Source organism: Anguilla rostrata, chromosome 10, assembly GCF_018555375.3.
Source record: "Anguilla rostrata isolate EN2019 chromosome 10, ASM1855537v3, whole genome shotgun sequence".
Lineage (NCBI taxonomy): Eukaryota > Metazoa > Chordata > Actinopteri > Anguilliformes > Anguillidae > Anguilla > Anguilla rostrata.
In genome coordinates this window covers 40,654,099-40,668,253 of record NC_057942.1, presented here as the reverse complement: position 1 = coordinate 40,668,253, position 14,155 = coordinate 40,654,099, and the positions used below count along the sequence as shown (strand labels likewise).

General features: G+C 41.6%; 1 protein-coding gene across 1 annotated transcript; it reads right to left on the bottom strand.

The window, feature by feature from the left end:
• Positions 1-8,346: 8,346 nt before the first annotated feature.
• LOC135233516 (prostaglandin E2 receptor EP4 subtype-like) lies at positions 8,347-12,269 on the bottom strand. Its single transcript, XM_064297140.1, has 2 exons — positions 11,134-12,269; positions 8,347-9,709 (listed from the first exon to the last, which is right to left on the bottom strand). The coding sequence occupies exons 1-2, from the start codon at positions 11,911-11,913 to the stop codon at positions 9,119-9,121; spliced, it is 1,371 nt and encodes a 456-aa protein (XP_064153210.1). The 5' UTR covers positions 11,914-12,269; the 3' UTR covers positions 8,347-9,118.
• Between the last annotated feature and the right edge of the window lie 1,886 nt (positions 12,270-14,155).

Here is a 14,155-nt window from a genome sequence, read left to right as displayed (position 1 = left end):
GCTCAATGTGCTCACTCCATTTTGTTCCCACTGTGCCGTCGAGTAGAACCTTGTTGATTATTTTGTTTTCTATTTTTTCCTCTCCCGAGTCATCTCTGCTTCTGGGTTCGCTCCACTCAGGACATCCCCTACGGTCTTGTGTGTAAGCTTCCGGTTAATCGCCACCACTGCTCAGGTTTGAAACCGAAAGCGACAACGTATCCTATACTACTTTGTGTGCGTGTTTATGCAAGAAAGGTTGTGCTAACAAAACAAGAGCATATGAATATGAAAACGTGTTCTGCAAATTAAGTGACTGTTGTACATACTCATGCACAAAGAAACGCTGTAAATAATTGATTGAATGATTTAAGTTCCACTGAGTCATTTCTCAAAGTCCACTTCTGCAGTGTTAATCTACAGTGATAATGACAGGAATGAGACACACTAACACAAATGATTCATTGTGCCCTCCCTGACTAGTAGAAACTTCATGCAGTGCGGCATTTAAAGGCTTATACCTAAAGACAAGCTCATTTCCATTTTAAAGTATTAGGATTTTCCTCGACAAACTGTATGAATCATAATTAATGTCTGCAATGAATGGACAGAAGCACGGACAGCAATGACTGAGCAGGGGAAAAAATGACCTGCATTGAATAGAGTGTATTTCTATTGAGGGGGTACAGCCAACATTTGGCTTGTCAAATAGCAACCTATTCCAACCAACTTTTTCCATGTTGTTGCTAGGATATTACAAAGGTAGCCCTGTTATTTGTGTAAGCTGATATTGTGGATGCTATGGAATTAAATAATGGCCTTTGTGATCATCCAGTCAAGAGAGGGTCTGGCTGCATACGTCGTCTATTTCTGGCATGATCTGTTTGTGGAATATTTAGCCATGTAACTTAAAACAAGATCAACATCATGAGAAGTATATAGACCTTCGTATAAAATGATCTTCCAGTGATAATCAAGGTACATATATACAATGCACAACAGGACAAAGAGCATCCAATTACATTTTTTTTTTTTTTTTTTTTTTTCTTGTTTGTTTTTAATTTGTTATGGCTAACCATGCATGACCAGGCTATGCTATGCACTTGATAACTGAGTACATCGAAGATTCTTGAATTCAGGTGAGGATTCTCTGGGCAAACTAACTGAGACAGGATTGTGAGTCTGCAGTTATTTGTGCTGCCCTTTCTCAAATTTCATTTATCATGATCTGTACTGGTAAATGTATTTATGTTTTTTTAAATGCAGACGAATGAGACCATTAACATTTATTGACTACACTCATTGCCGTTTTTGTATATGGATAGTAAACATACCCTGACTTAGATTTGGCGGCCTGTCCAGGGTGGGTTCCTGCCTCTTGCCCAATGCACAGTGCTGGAGTCCGCTGTTTGGTGCCGGGGGTCTACATGAAATTGTCATTTCCGAGTGTGTTTTACAGAAAGGAAAAGCAATATCAGAGGTTAGCAAAGGCAACAAATAGCCTTAACATGATCGTGCATTTCCCCACGATTGACCTGTCACAATGATGAAACAACAATATCCTGTGCTTGTGCACCAGCGCCACGACGGAGACCGGAACAGATCAGGGTCTCCGAAAGAAATGGAACGCGTGACAAACAAATGAAATTCGATCGAACTCCGCGCAGCTCCGCCTAATGTGACCGAGGGGAGAAGACACAGAGAATCAGACGCGCGCCAGATACGTATGACGTCTCCGTGGAGGTAATTTAAAGATCTTTACCCAGTGTAATTACGCAACTGACTCATTGGGTCAAAAGAAAACAATAATTTCTGGGCGGCGCCTGTCTACTGACACAAGACCATACCTCCCCCGGTTTCCTTTTCTAGAGAAAATACGGATCCTTCACATTTTCCCCCCAAACGCTGAGTTGTCCCGCTCGTTTGTTTGGTGTATAAATAAAGGTTCCGGTGTGATTTAACCATGTGGTCGTCTGGAGAAATGGTATGAGTCTCACGAGGGATGTAACAACTGGCTCGTGCATTTGTGCCCGGAATTCCCATTGAGTCATAATGCAGGTGTCAAGTGTCACGATGCAGAAACAAATTATTAATTATAAATATAAGATTGGGAATTGGCATTAGTTCTATTTTATTGCAGTGGCACCTAGTTCGGATGGAGCTGGATCACTGTGTGGTACTAGCCACAGGATTTTGCTTACAAACCATCACTGATTCACACATAACAAGTGGAAATGGATGACGGTCCATGGGTGGACCAGATCCGGTCCCATTTTTGGACCATTAGTTTTATTGCTGTTTTTATGTGGGCCGTCGATGAGCCAAACCAAACTTACAGTATGTTGTAAAGCTAGCCGAGCATCGTATACCGAGCCCGCTTTATGAAGATTAACTACTAATGTGCTTTTTTAGTGCCCTAGGGAATTAGTCAGTACAACAAATCATTAGTGAATTTGAAGTCCCACACATGTACTACGTTGGTGACCCCTCACATAAATACAGTTGTTTCACAAATAGAGTTTGTTTTGTTGTTTTCAAACACCAGGCCTACACAAGAGAATATTATAATACAGCGATGAAATGTATGTCAAGGTGGGACAAGAAATGGAGATCCTATATTTTGTAACAGAATCCTTTCTCCTCGCTTAATTTACTGTTGCATGTTTGTCCCGTGACTGGATATCACAGTTCCGTTTCATGTGTTATCTACATGGAAGTTGCGTCTGATGAAACAGCACGGGTCATTCTTATAAGAGCCTATCTCCATTCATGTGCCATGAAGCAGGTTCATGTTATTAAAAAACACCCTCTAGATGGGACACCCGCAGTGTTATGTAGAGGCAAAATGAATTTGAAAACGTTATCATGTTCTTCCTGTTCGAGTGGATAAAATTTATTCACAGTGTTACCGCAGAATTTTAATTGCACATTAGCAAAATTATTCCAGTCTTGTTTCAGTTGCTCCAATTACCTCGGTTTAAGGCATTCAAGCACCATCCTATTATTTCAGAGGGAAGGATGCGTCGTTGTTAACCCAGTTCAACGTAAGCTTAGCGACTGTGTGATGCGCGCTGTCATTGTTATTTTGCTTCACCGTCAACATATGAGTATAATGGTGTTTGATATTTCAGTTGCTTGTAATATGAAATAAAGATTACATCAAAGGGGAGACTGGAAGACCTTACAGTGCAAGTCAAAAGTGTAAAGTTGCAAAAGCGTCTTTCTCTTTTTATTATAATTTTAAAATATTAAAGATTATTGTTGGAAGAATATTTGGGTAGACCTTAGTTTCTTATGTTTTATTGTGTGTAGACACACTCCAATTCCAACAACACTAGAAACAAGGTGTATGGTGCGGTGGTCCTTGAAATAAATGCTTCCGGAAATCCTGTGCAAAAGGCTAATTTATGAGTTACTTGTGTACTTGCCCCTTGTTACCTTATTGTGACAACAATTATAATTTTTTGTGACAATACACACTCCTGTGTCATCAGAGTTGTCACTTCTGAATGGAAAAATGTGATCAGAAAAAGAAAGTTGCCTGTGCGAAGTCCTGTGCAAAAGGTTAATTTGAGAGTTGTTCGTGTACATGCCAATTGTCACCTTGTTATGACAACAATTATAACTTTTCGTGATTGTACCCACTCTGTACGCGCCTATGTCGTCAGAGGTGTCACTTCTGAATGGAAAAATGTGATAAAGAAAGGAAAGTTGGCTGACCTAAGATTCGCAGCAGTCTGTTAAGCAAGATGATTGACTTTATAATTTATTAAACGACTTCTCTCTGCCGCCCACGGTATCCCTGCTTTGAGATTCTGCAAGCCCAGACACAATCCCTTGGAGGAAATGCTCTTGGCTTTTCTTCAAAAATGAGTTCTTGCACCACCTGAGTCATCTTTGGGTATCGCTTGAATGGAGTTCACGTAGTACCAAGCGGATTAACTTGAGAAACGACAATATTCAATGGGTTAGACTGTACAGTATCTATTCAGTGTCAGTCAATGCTGGTTCTGTGTCTCTTTATCTGATAAGATGGCAATTGTATAATAGTCCTGCCCATTATTGGTTTATAAAGCTTTACTCTACCATCACTATTAATTATATGCTCATAACCTGTACAGTTGCTACTATCACAGATTCCTCACTCTTGGGGCACTCCTGGGTCTCCCAGTGCACCAAACAAATCTCTTTTACACTAGATTCTACAGTAGCAGAATTGTGATTTAAATCTTGCATTGTTAGAAAGCTTGTTACAAAAGGCTTGCAGCCATTGTTACCCCAGTGCACTCCTGCAAAATCTCTATGAAGGATTAAGAGGTATTCTGCGAGTAGAACAGGTGTGAGAACCTGTGGTACTGGTCTTTGTGATGTACGTATTAAACAGTCAAGAAACATGTTTTCCTGTTGCACAATACTCTGTACTATAATGTATACAGATTCCAGGCTACACCTGGAATCAAAACACTGTGCCTACTCCAGTGTAAACAGTGTGGAGGTTCATACCAACGGTGATATAATCTAAGGTTTTTGCCGAGTCATATCAGTCTTAAACAAACTGACAATGTGTCCTGTGTGAAAATGGAGCAAGCTGGCTACCATAAACCCTTCAACATAACTGCTTATATAACTATCTCAGTGATGTAGGCTGCTGTTATGTTTTTTGCAAGCCCAATACCTGTTTCAACAGTGTTACCCTTCTGCAGTTTTACCAAGGCAAGTGCACAATCAAAGCCATATTTCAACACACTTTAAAATTGAAAACTGAAGTCATTAATTTGTCGGGAGGGTGGGAGGGAGGGTGGGGGGGGGGGGTCTAATGTATCTTACAGTTGCGTAACTGTTTCCGTTCTGAAAATGCCCCACCCCCCCTTGTGTACCTTGCTCAGCACTATAATGGCTCTGTTCCACCCACAAATAAGTATTGCAATGTTCTACTCTCTATCCACTGCCCCACGCATCTCTTTCATTACGTCAGACAGTAAATTAAAAAAAATATTTACTCGTCGTCCTTGCCGATACAATCTAGAATAATTGATAATTGCCATAATTTCTGTGCCATGATCATGAGTCATATGTTTGGATTTATTTATTGATATTTCATACCATCGCTGTTTTCCTAAGCGCTTGTTCAGGACACTTGGGCCCCGAGGCCTTCCTAAAATGTACCGGGCGCATGTCTGGACCCGTGGGCTTATGAAAGTACCAGCTTTTCAGCTGACTCAAGAACCCGGAGCACCAACCTGTGGCCACTGGCTGTGAATCGGAAAAATGTTGGAGCCATACCACACAAATATTAGTTCTGAAAACCGACGAAGGCCACTGTCCCTTCTAAAGAGACTTTAAAAGCGAATCCTTATACTGGAGAAATCTGAATGAGCATTCTGTATATGAGCCATAGTTGAGTATCCATAAGTGTTTCTGTTATGTTCTATTTGTATCAGTTTAATTAATTCGGCTAAAGCGACATACTTTGAATTACTACCTTATCACTGAAGATTAGAGCCGGATCTTAACACTCACTATTAAATGCAGGACAAATACAGTTTGTTTTTTTTCCAGTTTAGCGATAACTGAAATTGACTCTCAAAACAGACTTTTTTAAAAGTTTAAGATGAGGACAAACGTTGGTTGAATCCAGGCCTGTGGTCTGTGTATAATTTCACAACTTTCTTTCTATTATACAGTTTTGTGATGACTGGAAATGACAGATAGACCTGCATGTGAGTATAAGCACATACTACTACAATATGGGGATTTATTACATTACATACCCTCTATTTTGACCAATACATATCTGTGATATTGAAACATTGTGTTATCAGCTATAACTTAGGGGTCATATTCCAATCCCCATTTCCCAAAATGCAACAAATTGCATTGATATGAGTGGCCACAATGAGTTTTTGTAATTCATCTGTATTTCACTTTCACTGTACCGAGGTTTCATGATTCAGCAGGTTGTGATTGGAAACTACACCGGCTCAGAGTGCTGTTCCTGTAAACCGTGTTGTGATTAGTATTCATGAGAGAATTAAAAGAAAATAACGGAAACTTGGAGCGCTTTTGATTTTTGCCAGCATCTTTTTCTTGGCCTCAGCATTAATTTAGAGGCATTTGTTTCACATCTGTTGTTCCCATCGGACGATATCTGATCTTGTGTTTCAGCGAGCCTGACATGTTACTCATTCAAGGTGGTGTTTAAATACTTATGCACTTCTGCTATGTACTGAAGCCAACTAAGTTTTAGCTGCAGCAGTGGACAGTTTTCGATGGCCAGGTTTCATTCTATCTAAGGTAGTCTTCCTAGTAAGAATATCTGGTTATTTATATATCCGGAATACAACCTGGACATGGCACACCAACTCCACACAGACAGAAAGGCCCGGGCCGGATTCAAACCCAGGACCTTCTCGCTGTGAGGGCGACTGTGCTGCCCACTGCACCATCGCGCAGATCCCCCCTGGTCATTTCCCGATTCGCCCAGACGCCTTGATGAGAGCGCAGATCGCCACATACTTCCTCTCTTTCTTCTGTGAGAATTTGCCGGTTTGCCGGGCAGAGCTGCCCGCCCCTGTGCGTTTCCTCCACAGGGGGAGATCTATGAATGACAAAAAAATAAAAAAGCTTCACTGGGGAACAACGAGAATAATAACGCTGGGGGAAAAAAACAAAACTATTTACACATGGTAAATGGATCTCCACAGAGGGGCTGCACAGTTGTTTCAGTGCGCTCAGGTCCCGTGCTGGGTGGGGGGGGTTGAAACGGTAATTGCTAAAGAATGTCTATGATCCACACAAGTGTGGGAGCTGCTGCAGAGGGGTTGGACAGTGACTGATGACGGTTCATATAGTTTCGTGCTAAATTAGGTGCTTCATTTTTTTTCAGCGTGCTCTCGGCTGTGGTCCAGCTCATATTATATACTACGGGTGTTTGACACCGAAGCAATATTAGGCACATCTGGAGATAGTGAGGTTGTGATGACGGGATGTTCTTTGCAATGGAATTTCCTGGAATCAAGAACGGATTGTATGTATACATTTCATGAGGCCGATGTTAAGTCATATGTGGTTTTGGATATAAAGCACCTGGATGTGCTCATTCATACTTTTAAGGCTGGCATTCATGGTTGTTTGCGATGTCACATGCTTAAAGACACGTGCATCCAAAGAGCATAATGCAAATCAGCAAAATGTATTCGTTTTTTCTTCTGATTGCTATGAGGTTCTGTAAGTCTTGCAAGCATTTTTTGGGGATGATACAATATTACTGGGGTGACAGAGGAGTAGTACATGACAGCTCATAAATTAAATTACTGTGAATGGCTGCATGTGTGTGTATGTGTGTGTGGGTGTGCACTAGGGCATACATTGTACAGCTAGGGAAGGTGTAACTTATTAAAATGCTATTGAACAGTAAGCTGTTGGGCTGTGAGAGTGTACAGGGCCTTTGGGGACTAGATGAAATTGTGTAATGAAATTTCACATTCTTTAATAACAATACCACAACAATGAATGCCGAGTCACTTCCTCCTTTCTTCCTTTCCCGAATATTAAATTGTGCAGAATCATTTTGACAAGTAAAAAAAAATCGACTTTCTCTCAGGTCAAAGGCGCCATGTAAAATTTGACAGACTTAATTGATCACAACCTCCGTCTTTGAGAATAAAACGACTTGAAGCACATGACATCGTTTGTCATTTTCTCAGCTCATTTTCATCAATAAAATGCTGTGGGCTTCTGTAAGATCAGCTACTATGGTCATCAGATCATAGGAGGGGGAGGGGGGATGAATTCTTATATCCTCTGGCAGTGGTAGTACCATTCAAACTGACTGGTTTTGACATTTCCAACCACATCGTTCCTGGGGCTGTTTTCTTGTTACACACATGAACGGAATGCTTTCATTCACGCGCCTGATCTTTGTTACCATGGATTCCAATTTCAGGGTCGAAAGCTGATCTCATGGGTCTAAAAAGTGTGAAGTGGACGGCCCGGGGATGGCGTCAGCCAAGAATCTGTTTTTAAACCGAATGTGGAAATATGCTGTTGCTCTGACAGTTTGAGGGGTAGACTTTCGGGAACTGTGACACTGATTCTATTACTGTAATGGACTGTAATGAGCGCTCATTGCCAATATGGCTGACCGTTAAACTCCAAAGTAACAATTCTGCGTTAAAGCCAGGCTGTATATGGTATTCTTATTCAAAGTGGGGTGAGGCGAAGGGGTTTCTTTTAGGGAGCTGGGAAGGGGGAACAAGACCATTATAAACATTGTCTTGTTCCCCTTCCCAACATTCAACAGTTTCTCAATCATTGATTTAGGAACCGTTGTACTTTAGGAGATGATAGTAATAAAGTAACAGCAAGTGAAGTAAAATAAAAGATTTATACTGAATGGATAACACTGAAATAATCACAGGAAGATACAATCAAAAGGTTCTAACAAAGTTTTGAGAACAAAAAGTGGCAAATACATGAAAAAAACTTCACAAAATGTAAATCACAAAAATTGCCTAAAATGATCTTTGATCTTTACATACAGAGCACTTTGTGCTTTGATTGCATCGCATCACCAGTTTACAACTTCTCATAGAGAAGACATCACTTTCATGTTAAATAAATTATAACAATGCGCAAAAACAATTCACATCTTAGAACTGCGGAAGTACACAGTATATTTCTGTCAGTCAAATATCTTTTTTAATTGCCATATGTATTTTTGCTGGAAGCATCCTGTCCAGACAATTAAACAATGAACATTTCTTTTGTTTACGTGCTGAAAATGCCATTTCCTGGAACACAGGAATTTTCACTTTGATCACATTTATTAAAACGGAAAACAAAGTCCTCAGTGGAAAAAAGTGGTATGTTGACATATGGTTATACTCAGAGGGCAGAATTACAGTAATTGACAGAAATACCACGGAATCACAAACACAAACACTCACAGAGCAGACATGTATGAGAAAATTCACATTTCAGCCATGTCCTATAGAACCTAGGGGACCCATCAATAATCACTGCTCTGCGCAAGCCTTTTCATGTGGTCCAATGAGACCGAAAGCTTGCCAAAGCTTCCTCTCTTGAGCTGCCAGGAAGTCACCCTTTGTCCCAACCATAGGGAGAGACCTCGACGGATTTAAATGCGTCTCTCCTGCAGGTCCAGTGCCTCGTCCGTAAAAGTCACGTGGAGGGGTCGCTCTTTCGGGAACGAGAGAAACTGGCTCATGTTCGAGAAGCTGACGCTGGCGCTCGATCGCACGCAAGGCCCGCGCTCCGCGGCACGTTCGTTCAGGGAATCCGAGCGTCTCAAGCCCTTGAGAGCCGCGGCCCCCGCAGGGGAGCTGGCCCCCGCCCGCCCCGAACGGGGGCCCTCCGCGAGCCCCTCTCGTTTTTCGGGCGGGTAGAGGAATATCTGCGAGGAGCTGGTGACCTCCCTCAGCTCCCACGAGGTGGCGTAGGGGGAATCGTGGGAGGCGACGGACGAAAAGCGCGGCTCGTCCGCGTAGCGGAAGCTCCCAGGGTGCCGCGGGGTCCGGCCGCCGATCTTGCAGAAGACGCACTTGATCTTCTCCAGGAGCTTGAGGAGCACGGCCTTCCGCAGCAGGATGTAGACCCAGGGGTCCAGGATGGGGTTGACCGAGGCGATTCGGATGGCCTGCAGGTCCGGGTTCTTGTCGATCCTCTCCTCCACCGGGGTCCTGTACAGCTGGTTGACAAACACCTGCACCTGAAGGGACAGAGAAAAATGGGGGGAAAAAATAAGACCACACAAAAATGACTGTTGCAATGGAGAAACTCAGTGTGAATTCATATATTTTGAATGTGCACCCCCTTAAATATATAGCTCAGAACTGCATAGAACCCAAAAAAAAGAGTCCCTGTATAAGCAAGGAATGGACCTCTGGGAGCCATTACAATCATTTATCCAGAAGACTCACACAGCTTCTTCTTTATTTATTTTTTTTACCTAGCATTTATATTGGATCCATTTATACAGCAGGATATATACTGAAGCAATGCCGGTTAATACCTTGCTTGAGGGTACAACGGCTGTGTCCTACTGAGGAATCGAACCTGTGACCTTTAGGCTAGAAGACCAGTTCCTAACCCATTATACCGCAGTGCTGCCCATTGTTGACCGCCAAACTTACACTTTAATAAATCCGGTAAAAATGTCTGAGTGAAGCCTGCCAGCCCATTAAATTTGCTTTGTCTCGTCTTTCAGACATTTTAATTTTAAAGGGGCCAATGGCATGGTTGCGTGGGGCCAGAGGATGAACACAGCATCGCCTGGCTGTACAGGCTACCATAAATGACAGGAACTGAACGGAATTTGGTCTAAATCACATATCCCTGCAGCAGCTTTAAAAAAAATGCTTTTCATATAGTTCAGCTCCCTGGAGCGGGGTAAATCAGATAATACAGTAAAGCAGGGCAGGAGGCAGGCCTACGGCGTCTGTTTTTTTCCTTTTTTTTTTTTCTTTCTTGCAAACATTGGATACTTTGTCCCAGCAGGAGAAATCAGTCATGATCATTTTTATCGTATCCACAAGCACACACGTTTTCCGTCTTGCACGCACGAGCCAGCTATCTGAAGCAAGCTGAGATTTTTTAAATTCAATTTTATGTCTGACAGAAGGTATATCGTGCAACGGCTGATAAACTTCTGTAAGACGGACGTCATTTCAGCAATGGGCACATAAATACAGAAAATAATCCCATTTTGAAAAGAAAAAAAACACTACCATATGGTTTTACGTAACAACTGCATAATTTACTATAGATTTTTATTTGAAGTAATTCCTTCTCACATGGTAATGAGATTTAGGCTACTACAGACCAAATTAGTTGTCCCAACATTAATATTTAAGTTTAACATATGATGTGTCTTAGCCTATTAAATATATTCTGCTTTAAACATTTAATCATGCTCAGTTGAGTCTCCTACCTTCAATAGCAAGGCTGATCAGTTGTACAACGACCAAATCCCGATAATATGATTAACCGCAACATGATTTATGTACTAGCCTTTTTGAATCCCAATATTCAATTTCATGCTTCATAAAGATAATTAAAGGTCTTGGATTGATTGGAAATTTAGTGTTAGACGACCATGGCAAAACACATGAATGAGGAAGAGTGCAAACTCACCACTAGTGGTATTGAACAAACGAGGACCACCGCTGAAGTAGCTATGAGTAAAATAACCATTTGAATTTCTGCACCGGCCGTACGTCCAAAACTCCGTCTTCTTCTGAGGTCAATAATCCTTCCTTGGCCGGTGCCAAGCGACGTCCGTTGCATGAAGCGTCTGTGCATTCTGATCAAAGCGCCGCACACGAGCACATTGCAAATAACCGTGGACAGGATGAGAAAAGAACTGAATCCCGCATACATGTACGAGAACGCCGCGTGTCTGCTCTCGTTACTTCTCCAGTCGATGAAGCACCAAGTTTGCGGATATTGTTTCTTCACATGGCCGAGTCCCATGATCGGCAGGGCACAGAAAAGAATGTTCCATATATAAATGGCGAGAAGAGTCAAGCCCGCAACCTTCTGGTCAACAAAACGGTTGTAGAAGTAAGCGTGGTTTATGGCCATGTACCTCTCGATGGACATGGCGCATATTATACTGAGGCCAGCCAAGAAGAAAAACAGAAGGATGAATCCGGAATATTGACACAACGCTTCCCCACCTGGCCAAGATCCTTTCATATAGGTGGCGATAGTGACCGGGCTCGCAAGCAGAGTCCCGAAAAGGTCCGTCACAGCAAGTCCGCAAACCAGTGTGTAAAATGTTGTTTCTTTCTGTTCCTTTCTTGATTTGCAAAGCACAACTATGGCAATCATGTTCCCAACCACCCCGAATATAAACATTATAACAGGGATCGTCGGGTCCATAGTCCTGACTGCGAGAGTGTTGTTACTCATCTTAGATCAATTTATATTTTTGTATTTTATAACTGGCAACAGGTCTCACACGTGAACAACATTACAAGTTCCCCCAATAACTTATGTAACGACGTGTTGTCAGCTCAAAAGTGCTATTCCAATGTTCATCCTCGTCAGTAAAAAAAATAAAAAATAAAGTTAAACTAAAATAGAAATAGTACTACTCACGTAAGTAAAGTGACATCTACAAAAAATGCCATTTTTCGTTTAGTATATTCTGACTTTCCACCACATATTCATTCAAACTGACGTGAATCACTTTTAAGTTCATAGCGTCCCTTCTAAAACTATAGTTTCCACCGGCTTGGTCCCGATTGCGCTCCAGATTGAGCGAACAGGAGGTACCCTTCAAAGCCTGCGTGAAGCTCCGCCCCTTTGGTTTTGTCAGCCAGTCATAAAGCCCCTACGTTGGCTGTGAACCGGTGGTTGGCTGCATTTTTAACCGTTGAGCCGTAGGCACCACGGGCATTCCTGACGGAGAAGCACATTAGTAAGTACTCAAGAATAGGGCGAACAGTACTTAGAGCTGTACAGTACTTCTGCGACAAATTCAGTCCATGTGATAAAAGTCCGCCAAGTAATATTTGATCATTATGTTTCGTTCTTAACTTTTGTCAGTAATTAAAGTCATGTTAGTTTCTGTCATTTTAATGATCACGTGATACAGATGGCTGGGTAAGTGCTGGCTCAAAAATACGACAGGGTCTTCTTCATTGAATTGGTACTTGTAGGTTTTACAAATAAAATACATTAGCAATTATGTCATATATTGTTGTCAAAGGATCTATTTTAAATTTATTTACTTATTTTTAGTGGAACATGCATAAATAAACAAGTAAAACAGATCAATTCATATACTCCGATAAGTATATAAATATCATTGTATTATGCCAGTGGGTGAAAATGGCACAACTTGATAGTGTACACCAAGCATTAGTCATTAAATTGAATCTGCTTTTAATTCAATTTAATAATAAAATTGAATCTGCTTTTCATTTGCCAATGTAAATAAAGGAAAAAATATTGGCATTGATGTGTAAAACCACAATTCCATTGAGTTTCCATTTGTATTGCATACATTTGTATTTGTTATCATTTTAAAACCAAAAATTCTGTCCCTGCCTGTGAATGAATCCACTGATGCAAGTATCTCAGCCAGTTTTACACGCATGGGTTTCATGACAGAATTGCTGTGATATAATACAGCCAAAGGCCAAATTACAGAAGTACTTTTTTAAGACTGTCGGGTTAGTGTGAGGATAACGTTCACTTGCTTGTTATCGGCTGAGACCTCTCCATGGTGAGGATGTATAGGGTCAGCCTATGCCTCACATTTCTCCATGAAGACTTTTCCCGGCAGCGATAACAACAGCCTCTGGGGAGGCCACTGCAGCACGACTTGGAGAAAAAAAAAGAAAACTTCACTCAAGTTGGAGTCATCAGTTCTCCCTTTCCAAAATAATTTATATAATGTCTTCTGAAAACGGGTCAGGCATCGCTGTGGCCTCCTGACGGTCCCCACAGACTCTCCAGGAGAGTTTATACACTCTTCAAAAAATATTGTTTTTTTCAAACTAAATGTCAAAAGACTCTTTTTTCTTTTTGTTTTTAAACTATTTTTTGGAGGATTATTGAGTCGAGCAAGCTGTGGTGAGTGCTGTTGGACCTGGAGATACCCCTGCAGACAGACCCGCTCCTGACTCACTCACTCCCTCTTTGCCAGGCACCCCCTGAAGAGAATAAAAAAGAATAAAAGAGGCTTTTGGCGGTAACCCAGGAAGAAGAATGAGGGAGGTCAAAGCCAGCTTGACTGCAGTCAAAAAAAAAAAAAAACAAACAAAAAAAAAAAAACAGATCGGTTGTGATGAAGAAAAATGGGAAGCAGTTTTTGAGGGACACAAGCTCTGATGTGAATGATGAGGCGTAAGTGTGCTCTGGCTTCTCTGCGGGCGCACGAGTGTCACATTCTCCATGGTGAATCCATTAGTGGCACACCCAGCCAATCAATTCCCACTGTCTGACACCTGGTTCTCATTGGCCAGGGTATTGCGGTCCAATAGCAGTCGGTCAGAATGAGAACCAGAGATAAGGCCTAACAACTAGTTTTGAATTCTTTGTTAAAGCATATTGACCTGTTCTCTGAACCGTTTTCTGGTTTCCAATGGAAAATCAACACTGTAATAATTAATTTTCAGGACGGGTGAGTTTTGGGTGAAATTTT

Coding starts and splice junctions, on each gene's coding strand:
- LOC135233516 (XM_064297140.1), bottom strand. CDS start 11,913: ATGAGTAACAACACTCTCGCAGTCAGGACTATGGACCCGACGATCCCT. Junction 9,710..11,133: donor TTTGTTCAATACCACTAGTG/GTGAGTTTGCAC, acceptor CTGTCCCTTCAG/GTGCAGGTGTTTGTCAACCA.